The sequence below is a fragment of the Scardinius erythrophthalmus genome, assembly GCF_964197995.2.
Source record: "Scardinius erythrophthalmus genome assembly, contig: HAP1_SCAFFOLD_429, whole genome shotgun sequence".
Lineage (NCBI taxonomy): Eukaryota > Metazoa > Chordata > Actinopteri > Cypriniformes > Leuciscidae > Scardinius > Scardinius erythrophthalmus.
The window spans coordinates 15,001-27,500 of NW_028296186.1; the positions used below are offsets into that span (position 1 = coordinate 15,001).

General features: G+C 39.6%; 1 protein-coding gene across 1 annotated transcript in view; it reads left to right on the top strand.

Moving 5' to 3' along the window:
• The window catches only part of LOC308686561 (ras-related protein Rab-37-like), a gene marked incomplete at both ends in the record, with an annotated part of 6,498 nt that extends 5,922 nt beyond the window's left edge, over window positions 1-576 (top strand). Inside the window, one exon of the mRNA XM_081394996.1 lies at window positions 471-576. Coding sequence (XP_081251122.1) covers window positions 471-576 — 106 coding nt within the window. The remainder of the gene's footprint in view (window positions 1-470) is intronic.
• Between the last annotated feature and the right edge of the window lie 11,924 nt (window positions 577-12,500).

The window sequence follows — 12,500 nt, forward strand, 5'->3', positions numbered from 1 at the left end:
GACAGAATATGCTAATCAATGACTAGAAGATAACTCCACATCAGCTTCATAAATTCATCAACTAACCGTTCAGAAATGCCCTGTTGCTTCTACATGTCGTCACTTCTTCTCGAGTCTCTCCATCATTGTCCGAATCCGGTTTGAACATAAAAGGCTAAAAAGTCTTTGAAATATTCAGTGTGTGTGTGTGTGTGTGTGTGAGGTAAAATGACACAGGCCCTTGTAGCTCCGCCCCCTGTGCCGGGATTTGCATTTAAAGGAACAGACACAAAACGGTGTGTTTTTGCTCACCCTCAAAAAGTGACGACTTTATCATGCTATATAAAAATATCTGTGGGGTATTTAGAGCTGAAACTTCACACACACACTCTGGGGACATCAGAGACTTATTTTACATCTTGTGAAAAGGACATTATAAGACCGCTTTAAAGAAAATCTATTAAATTGCTGTGTAATTCTGTCCATCACAGGGAGCTGGTGAGACTCGCCGTCCAGATGCCCGTCCAGCCCAGGCTTGAGCTCCACAGCGTGATGGAGCCGGAGAGAGAGACGACGAGCTGCTGCGGGGTAAACTAGAGGAAGAGGAGAGGAGAGGAAGAGGAGAGGAAGAGAAGAGGAAGAGAGGGGAAGAAAAGAGGATGAGGAGAGGAAGAGGAGGATGAGGAGAGGAAGAGGAAGAGAGGATGAGGAGAGGAAGAGGAGGATGAGGAGAGGAAGAGGAGAAGAGAGGAAGAAAAGAGGATGAGGAGAGGAAGAGGAGGATGAGGAGAGGAAGAGGAAGAGAGGATGAGGAGAGGAAGAGGAGGATGAGGAGAGGAAGAGGAGAAGAGAGGAAGAAAAGAGGATGAGGAGAGGAAGAAAAGAGGATGAGGAGAGGAAGAGGAGGAAGTGGAGAGGAAGAGGAGAAGAGAGGAAGAGAAGAGGAAGATGATGAAGAGGAAGAGGAGAGGAGAGTAAGAGAAGAGGAGGGGGAGAGGAGGAAGAGAGGAAGAAAAGAGGATGAGGAGAGGAAGAGGAGGATGAAGAGAGGAAGAAGAAGAGAGGATGAGGAGAGGAAGAGGAGGATGAGGAGAGGAAGAGGAAGAGAGGATGAGGAGAGGAAGAGGAGGATGAGGAGAGGAAGAGGAAGAGAGGATGAGGAGAGGAAGAGGAGGATGAGGAGAGGAAGAGGAAGAGAGGATGAGGAGAGGAAGAAAAGAGGATGAGGAGAGGAAGAGGAGGATGAGGAAGAGAGGATGAGGAGAGGAAGAAAAGAGGATGAGGAGAGGAAGAGGAGAAGAGAGGAAGAGGAGAGGGAATGGAGAGGAAGAGGATGAGGAGAGGAAGAAAAGAGGATGAGGAGAGGAAGAAAAGAGGATGAGGAGAGGAAGAGGAGGAAGTGGAGAGGAAGAGGAGAAGAGAGGAAGAGAAGAGGAAGATGATGAAGAGGAAGAGGAGAGCTCTTCATCACTCTGGCCTGAGCTCAGAGCTGCACTTCTCATCACACACACCAGGTGGCGCTGTGAGCTTCTGAACCGTCACAGATACACACACTGCAAAAATACTTCTCTTACTCAGTATTTTTGTCTTGTTTCCAGTCCAAATATCTAAAAATTCTTCATGCATTTACTAGATGAGGCATTATGGCTTGTTTTCTGGGAATAGATTAAAACACTCAAAATGATCAGAAACATTCGTTCATTCAAACAGAAAGAAGATTATGTTCTGACCCCATCGGCAGATCATTTAGCTTGTTTTAATCAACAAATCACTTGAATATGTTATATTATTTATATATTTGGTTTATATATATATATATTATAATGAAAACAACTATATATTTAAATAAAATATATAAATAATACAAAATAATAAAATATAAAATAAAAAAATAGACCATTATAAATACATTTTAAATGTTTCTTTAAATTAATGAATATTTACCAGTAGAGCATTATTAAGAAAAAGAAAATATGTATGTATATGTGGAGAATATGATAATAAAAGTATTTTTTTAGATTAAATGGATGAATAAATACTTGCCAGTGCAGAAAAAATATTGTATTTAAATATAATGCAATATTATACTTATGATATTTTTATTTTTATTTATTCTATATAACTGTGTTCTACAGGTAAAATATAAATATATAAATTATATATATATATATATATATATATATATATATATATATATATATATATATATATATATATATATATATAATAGCATTCTAAGCATTTTGGATGGTGTTTTGACAATTCAGAGCCACCGAATCACCGAATGAAAAAACTCATATGAATATTTCAGACTCAGTGTCCATAACCACTGGTTAAAGATCTCCTATAATATATTGAAATATTTGTGATTTCATATGCTTCTTTTGAATGACTGTTAATGGACAAAAAAGCTTTTCGGCAGCAAACTGTACATCTGAAATGAACCAGCTGAACTTTGACCCCCGGGTTTCATGTTTCCATACAACAGTCATACAGTAAATAGATCAACGTCACTATAGAGCTTATTCTCATATGATCATGAGTGTTTCTCTGTGCTGTTTACATCACGCTGAAGAAAAGTCTAATGCTGCATCTGAATATCAGGATAAACTGAGAATATTATGCATTAATTAAATATTGCAAATCTCTGAGCATATATGAAGAAAATATGCATTTTTCCTGCTTTGCTGTACAATGATTGAATTTAGCAGAATTACTATTTGCATTGAATTAATATTCTTAATGAATTTAAGAGAATATGCATTTATGCCTGTTTGTGAAGATGTGTCTCTGCCTGCGTGTTTATATCCAGAACAGATTTTATGATGAAATTATGAAACGCTATTTTGTATTGCATCCGTTTTCCTGAAATCAAAACACTTTGCACAATTTTGTGTCAGATGTCCTCAGGTCTTTTCCTGTGTTTTGAGTATGTGAGATGCTTTATAAAAGACCAGTTGAGTGAATCTATTCCTCACAGATGTGTTTGGTTATAAAATAATGTTTTATAAATTCAGTTTTGATCGTGTTTCATTCACATCATCATGTGACGCTATTCTATGCAAACATTCTCGAGTTGCACAAAGTACCCTGTTGATATTTCAGGTTTTTGAGATGTAAAAAATTTTCTTACTCTTCAGATCAGCATTGATTTCAAGAACTTAAAAGCATAAGGACATGATTTTTATTTTTCACATGTACATGTCTTTGTGGAACCTATATAAGATTATCCTTGGCTGTTAAATCTTTTTTCCATCAAATAATAATAATAATAATATTTTCCCTTTTAAAATGGCTTACACGCTACCTATACATTTGAATAGGAAAATAAATAATTTAACAAATGTTATTAATTTAATATAATGTTATATGTGCAGCGCTTGTTTTGTCCACTTGGTGTCGCCAAAGTCAGAGTTTATTCGCCATAATCTTAGTTTCCATGAACTCAATCGGGTTATCTTTCATAAATAACTGTCTTTAGATGTAGAAAAACAATCATTGTACTGCTAATTCTCTAAAGTATTAGTAGATTATCCATTATGTAATTCCTCTTAATTGCATCAGGGGAACATTGGGTTGACAGAACAATAGAGCGCCAGTCATGAAAGTCTTAATAATAATTGCAGATATTGTTCTTGTGTGGTGATTTCCCGCTCATCTGATGGCGTTCCTCAGGCTCCTGTGTGTGTGTGTGTGTGTGTGTGTGTGTGTGTGTGTGTGTGTGTGAACAATAGTGTTTCCTCGTGGCTGCAGGTCATGATGTCTCACATCTGTAACGGATATGTGTGTGAAGAGCAGGAACAGCAGCCGAAGAGCATTGTGTGTTTCTGCTGACTCTCATCTCTGAGGTCAATCACACACACACACACACACACACACACACACACACACACACACACACTCACTCACTCACTCACTCACTCACTCTCTCTCTCTCTCTCTCTCTCTCTCTCTCTCTCACACACACACACACACACTCACTCACTCACTCACTCACTCTCTCTCTCTCTCTCTCTCTCTCTCACACACACACACACACACACACTCACAATGTACACAAAGTATTTTAAATTAGTGGTGCTCTGATATGTATAATGATATTCTATTCTGTTAATAGTTTTCTGTCAGCATAAAGCCCTGCTTGTTTATGACAGTGAGTCGTGACTCGTTCCTTCACTGACCGTCACGGTCAACACTTGTGTCATTCTCTCCACTTCCGGTCCGACTTTTACTGCTTCCGGTGTCTGAGTCTGAGCATCAAAACTCCCTCTCCGTCCTGACAACTGACTAATCTCAACTTCACATCAGTCATATTACAGTCATTTGGTGATGATTGATAAAATATATATAGAGCCTATTGGCATGGAAAAAAAACAACAACTTTAGTTTGCATTGCCAAAGCACACACAATAAAAAAGTTTTATAAAATGATAATAATAGGAAGGAAAGAGCATAAAAGTACTTGCTTGTATTTAAATTATTATCTATTAGCCGAGCCTTCAAGTTCACACACTCGGTTCTGACTCGATCAGTTCAATCAGTTGTCGTCAGTGAATCGGTTCATTCGAATCTCCTCTGAGAACCGAATCTCGCGGCGCTGTGTGTGTGTCTCTGTCAGCGGCTGAAAGTATGAAACCTGTGTTTGCACTGCGTTTATTCTGGAGTTAACTGTGTTCTTTGTTAATCCTCTGATTAGATTAGTGGGTGTGATGAAGTTGGGTTGGTTTACTCATCAGGATCAATAGTTCACCTTTGAAACTCTGCATACATGTGAAAGAATAGCTTATCATGTTGGAAAAGCCTCCTGATTTGTTTAGAGGCCTGATCTGAGCTCAGCAGAAGATCTGGCGACTCACGGGCCTTGAGAAGATCCCTGGAGTCTGAGCTGAAGGACTGCGGGATCTCAAGAGCACACACACACACACACACACACACACACACACACACACACACACACACGTACTATATTATACACACACACACACATCACATTCAGTGCGCACACACACGTGCACACACACACACTCTCTCACTCACTCACACACACACACACACACACACACACACACACACACACACACACACACACACACACGTGCACCAGGTCATACACACACCATTTTATACACATCACATCACATTCAGTGCATACACATTCACTCTCTCTCTCTCACACACACACACACACACACACACACACACACACACACACACACACACACACACGTGTATTATACAGACACACACCATATTATACACACACATCACATTCAGTGCACACACACACACACACGTGTACTATATTATACACACACACACACACACACGTATTACACTCACCTAAAGGATTATTAGGAACACCTGTTCAATTTCTCATTAATGCAATTATCTAATCAACCAATCACATGGCAGTTGCTTCAATGCATTTAGGGGTGTGGTCCTGGTCAAGACAATCTCCTGAACTCCAAACTGAATGTCAGAATGGGAAAGAAAGGTGATTTAAGCAATTTTGAGCGTGGCATGGTTGTTGGTGCCAGACGGGCCGGTCTGAGTATTTCACAATCTGCTCAGTTACTGGGATTTTCACGCACAAGCATTTCTAGGGTTTACAAAGAATGGTGTGAAAAGGGAAAAACACCCAGTATGCGGCAGTCCTGTGGGCGAAAATGCCTTGTTGATGCTAGAGGTCAGAGGAGAATGGGCCGACTGATTCAAGCTGATAGAAGAGCAACTTTGACTGAAATAACCACTCGTTACAACCGAGGTATGCAGCAAAGCATTTGTGAAGCCACAACACGCACAACCTTGAGGCGGATGGGCTACAACAGCAGAAGACCCCACCGGGTACCACTCATCTCCACTACAAATAGGAAAAAGAGGCTACAATTTGCACGAACCAAAATTGGACAGTTGAAGACTGGAAAAATGTTGCCTGGTCTGATGAGTCTCGATTTCTGTTGAGACATTCAGATGGTAGAGTCAGAATTTGGCGTAAACAGAATGAGAACATGGATCCATCATGCCTTGTTACCACTGTGCAGGCTGGTGGTGGTGGTGTAATGGTGTGGGGGATGTTTTCTTGGCACACTTTAGGCCCCTTAGTGCCAATTGGGCATCGTTTAAATGCCACGGCCTACCTGAGCATTGTTTCTGACCATGTCCATCCCTTTATGACCACCATGTACCCATCCTCTGATGGCTACTTCCAGCAGGATAACGCACCATGTCACAAAGCTCGAATCATTTCAAATTGGTTTCTTGAACATGACAATGAGTTCACTGTACTAAAATGGCCCCCACAGTCACCAGATCTCAACCCAATAGAGCATCTTTGGGATGTGGTGGAACGGGAGCTTCGTGCCCTGGATGTGCATCCCACAAATCTCCATCAACTGCAAGATGCTATCCTATCAATATGGGCCAACATTTCTAAAGAATGCTTTCAGCACCTTGTTGAATCAATGCCACGTAGAATTAAGGCAGTTCTGAAGACGAAAGGGGGTCAAACACAGTATCAGTATGGTGCTCCTAATAATCCTTTAGGTGAGTGTATATTATATACACACATGCACTTTATTATACACACACATCACACACACACACGTGCACTATTTTATAGACTCACACTCTTACACACACACATATACACCATATTATAGACTCACACTCTTACACTTACACACACACACACACACACCAGTGTTAATTTTGACAGCAAATTCTGATTTAGTCTTAGTCTTAGTCTTTTGAATAACACACCATTTAGTTTTAGTCACATTTTAGTCATCTAAAATCTTTTAGTCTTAGTCTAGTTTTAGTCGACTAAATATCATAAGAGTTTTAGTCTTAGTCTAGTCTTAAGTCTTAGTCTAGTTTTGTTTTAGTAGAACAAATATTAGCAGATTTTAGTCGACTAAATCTAGTCGACAGTTGACCTGACTAAATGTTTCCATCAGTCTGTTATGGAATGGTATTAAGGTTTGAATATGCAATAGGGCCTACATACACAGATTTAACGGCTGTAATACAAAACTTGTATTTTATTTTATTCTTAATGTCAAAAACACTGACTGTAGCTTTTTCACAAAAGATAATCTCACATCAGTGTTAATTTTGACAGCAAATTTTGATTTAAAATATAATGGGTTTAAATTGAAATGCATTCATTTAGAATTTCTCTAAAATTTACAAACCCATGCTCCCGGAGAAAACATTAACCTGCTAATATGAATGATTTTAAAGTTTGAACATGCAATACAGATACAGATTTAACTACTGTAACTTAAAAAATGTCTTAAAATTAAATAAAACCACTTTTCCTAAACACAGTCTTCTTTTCAATGAATGATAGCCTATATGAATTCTTTATAACTTGCATACATCATTCTCTATTCTTTCAAACAGACATATTTATTTGTATGAATTAAATATAATTAATCCTTATTTTAAAGCTATTAACGAGCAGTGAATGCTTTTCTCTTTTTCTTTTGTTGCTTGATCAATATTAAGGACACAGACCGCATTAGGTTTATTACCCACTGTCACTTTAAGACATTGGATCATGTCAGTCCAATGACATGCGGATCCAATTGCACTGATGCACATATGATACATTCACAACTGTTTAAGACATAGCCCACATTTTTTACGTGAATACTCTCCAAAACGGACATTTAGACATAATGTTGTGTGTATTTGTCGATTCAGACACGAAAGAGAGCTCAATTCAGTACTCGCGCGCTAGGTGTCTGTGAATGGCTGCACGCTTCGGGTCGGGTGTGTGCGCACAGAAAACCGTACCGAATATATAGCTATTTTTTGCGTCGTCACTCTTATTCAGATCTACATGTCTGCTCTACTCATTCTCCCAGACGTTTACATGTTTTAACATTTGATGAGACATGCCAACTCGTGTGCCGCTGGGAAGATCAGCACGTCACAGAACAAATGTGCGCATCTACCACAAATGCAGGACATCAGACCGGATCGCTTTCCAAATCGTCACTATCTAACATTTTCGTCTAGTTTTTATTCGTTGACGAAAATGTCAATAGATTTTCTTCATAGTTTTTGTCATTCAAAACTAGTTTTTATTTAGTTATCGTCTCGTTTTCGTCTTTGAAAAAATGTCGTTGACGAAAATAATGACGAAAATTATTCGTCAACGAAATTAACACTGACACACACACACACACATATGCACCATATTATAGACTCACACTCTTACACACAAACACACACACACACACACACACACACACACACACACACACACACACACACACACACACACACACACATATGCACCATATTATAGACTCACACTCTTACACACACACATATGCACCATATTATAGACACACACACACACACACACACACACACACACACACACACACACACACACACACACACACACACACACACACACACACACACACACACATTATGCACCATATTATAGACTCACACTCTTACACACACACATGTGCACCATATTATACACACATCACATTGCGCAGAATGCGCACACACACACATGTGCACAATATAGACACACATCACATTCAGTACACACACACACACACACACACAATAGGCATGCTAGAAACACCCAGAGAATACATGAACTGATAAAATACACCAGATGCAATCAAATTCACTCTGGATAAAATCCTCTGCCAAACGCCTGAATACTGTGACTGCACTGCCTCTCTGTAGCGCATCTGTTACCAAAGCCAGCCTGAGATGTGGGCTGATAAACCACGGGCTCTGCTTCTGAAGATCGCGCTGAGTGCGGAGATGACCAGCAGGGGGAGAGACAGCAACAGATGATGTCTATATGTGTTTATATACAGTAAACAACATGTTCTCAAACACCAGACACATGTCAGATTATGAAGCACGGGCTTTAGCAAGACAATTTCATATATGAAAATATATCTTTTAAATTACCTTAAATGTATAAAGAAGTCAGTGAAATAGAATAAGCTGGACTCTCATTTCTGCTGCTCTGAAATTGCTGTTACAATTTTGATTAGGCTACAAAGAAATGCCAAGTAACATTGAATTAAACATGAAATTTTTAAATAGACTGAAATTGTAAACATACTCAAACAGAATACTTACAGGTGTTTTTTTTTTTTCTTCAATATTCCGACCAAATCAGAACAATATACTGTATACAACACAAAAAAATGATTAACTCCAGATTTGTGTCAAAACCAATAGTGATTAGTATTTTTCTGTATAAAGTTTCTAATGCATATTTATCAGTTGTGACGGCTATGGGGTCACATGATGAAAACGGATGAATATTTTCCCTCCTTCTGAGTTCTAATGTCGAGCGCATGGTCACATGACATTTACGCCTCATGTGATTGGCTCAAAAACTTTAAATGGCATTTCGGAAGCGTCAGCCAAGCAGCGGTCATTGAGATGAATGAGCAGAGAACTCCAGGTACATTTGAAATGTAAAGTTCTGTCTTTAACTCAATGACATCACTCTCTGTATGGCACATCTGATTGGTTCCCGCTGTATAGACCTTACGTAGCCCCGCCCCTTTTCAGCTCTGCGCTTGTTGTCTTTTGTATTTCCACAGCGATCTTAAGAATTTATGAATGAACTGCCCGTTTTAAAAACTTCCTGGTCTACTTACATATGTTAAGACATCTGCTTTAAACATTACAATGCTCGTGATAACTTTCGTTACCTCTACAATAAGTAAAGCCACTTCACCAGCTAATTACTCTTCCACAGCGATGCCGCTAAAATGGAGGTTCAAAGACAATATTCTGAAGATGGCGGCGCCCTCGTTTCTCTGGCGCATAAGATCGGTTTATTTATTTTTTGTCAAATGGGTTTTTTATTCAAACAACACATAGCCTTGAAATAATTACAGGTTCCAGGATTAATTTTCTTATATGCAAAAAATACAAATAAAATAATTGTGCATAAAGGTCTATTGATAGCCAATGCCGCTCAACATTCAAATTCTTGCCCATTGTCTGCTTTCAGAAACCCTCCTCCCTCCCGCCCCAGCTCCACCTGTACAGATCTACGGGTGATGCTTAAGCTTCAACTTTCCTTTACATTGCATTCATGTTGCATCAGTATTCGATCAGATGATTTAAACATGTCCGATTGTCTGTTCTGCTTTTCTGTATGGTCTCATTGTGTCATTAAGCACTCATTATTACCCTGACAGTGCACTTTATACACACACACACACACACACACACAGACAGGCTAGACAGATCACTTCTCTGAACGCTCTCTGTTTGAGTGTGCCGTTTTGAAATGACCCAGTCTTGGCTGATCGCTCACGGCTCATTTAGAAAGCAGAAGTGAAACGCTCCCCTCTTTCCAAATCCCTCACACTCTACAAAAAACTCCACTCGAACACGACCAACAGACAAATCTGTCGTCTTCTGATAGAGCGTGTTTTGGTCCAGACAGACATATGCGTCGACTGATAGCAGCTCCTGTGGGTGTTCTCCTCCGATGATCTCTCTCTCTCTCTTCTGCAATCTGATCACACAAAACGAAGCCCTAAACAAACTCTGACTGAAAGGAAGTGATAAACAGCGTTTCCTGTAAAGCGTTGCCTATGATAACAGGTCTCATGGACGGCAGTGTGAGTCAAGGTTCTTCAAATGAAAGAGGCTTTTTTCCTTCGCCACAACAATCGGCTGTGGTCAGAGGTCACGCTGGAAACAATAAAAACACACTCGCCGTTCCTGACGCGGAAAACATTCCTGCGGGAAAACCAGAGCCAAAACCAGAGTGTAATATATAGGCTACACAACACCTCGTTCATTCTGTCCGTTCTGAAAACCCTCGAGTGTCGTCATTCAGGCCTGAAGTTCACACCACAGCCACCTCACACACACATCTGTGGTGTGTTTTACACACTCGTATTCTCGTCTGAGCTGCAGAAATACTTGCTTTACCATAGTATAGTGATGGAGTGCCACAGAACATGTTCAGAAACCACGTAACAATCTAAACATTCTTGAAACAAGATACGGTAACTGGGGAAGCAAAATGACTTATATGTCTTGTTTTCTGTGAAATGTATAAAAATTAAGTACGTTTTTATTTAAAATAAGAGCAAATATCTGCCAGTCAGATCAGAAAAAAACTCTTTTCCCCCTTTGAATTATTTTATTTTTCTGACCGATATTTGCTCTTGTTTTAAAGGGTTAGTTCGCCCAAAAATGAAAATTATGTCATTAATGACTCACCCTCATGTCGTTCCAAGCCCGTAAGACCTCCGTTCATTTTCGGAACACAGTTTAAGATATTTTAGATTTAGTCCGAGAGCTTTCTGTTCCTCCATTGAAAGTCAATGGACGGCATACTGTTCACGTCCAGAAAGGCAATACAGACATCATCAAAGTAGTCCATGTGACATCAGTGGCTCAATCTTAAGTTTATCAAAAAGTAAACAAAAATAACGACTTTATTCCACTATTCATTTCCTTCTCTCTGGGTCTGGAGTGAGTTCACGTAGTGTAATAGCGTAGCGTGTCTGTGTTGTACGTCACACGCATCACACATGACCAGCGTCGGCCAATAGTGAGCCTACGTGTGACGTACAACACAGACGCGCTACGCTATTACACTACGTGAACTCACTTGAGGCACAGAGAGAAGGAAATGAATAGTGGAAATAAAGTCGTTATTTTTGTTTACTTTTTGCGCACAAAAAGTATTCTCGTCGCTTGATAAACTTAAGATTGAGCCACTGATGTCACATGGACTACTTTGATGATGTCTGTATTGCCTTTCTGGACGTGAACAGTATGCCGTCCATTGACTTACAATGGAGGAACAGAAAGCTCTCGGACAAAATCTAAAATATCTTAAACTGTGTTCCGAAGATGAACGGAGGTCTTACGGGCTTGGAACGACATGAGGGTGAGTCATTAATGACATAATTTTCATTTTTGGGTGAACTAACCCTTTAAGCACAAACTCACTTTCTCTTTAAGGTCTTTAATCATTTTGCTTCTCCAGTAAATGTACTTGATTTAGGGTTATTATAGTTAAAATTCAGAAACCTTGTTATTAGCGACACCGGTAGCCGTTAAGTGAAACTGCAGCAGCAACACTAAACGTACACGAGACTGAACTAGACTGAACACACGACGGAAAACAGCAGTTCAGAAAGCATCAGATCATAGATGTGGATGTTTGCAGCAGATCTGAGATTCACCGGCATCATGTCGACAGATGAGGTAATTACAGTTACACTGTTATGATAGTTTGATTATAAAGTAGGCCTATATTTGAGACTCTAGATCTGGCTATGTGAGACTATCGTTTGAATTAATCATTTTTCTTTGCATGACATATTGACATTACAGTACATAATGGCTCTTTCGGCATTATCCTTCCTGAACATTGTTTAGGCATAGTTTCATGTTCCACTAAACGGAAGAGAGGCTCTCGGGTGCGCGCGCCGCGTAACCGTCTCACCCTTTTGAATTTCCCGGCAAAAACGACCCGAGTCCTT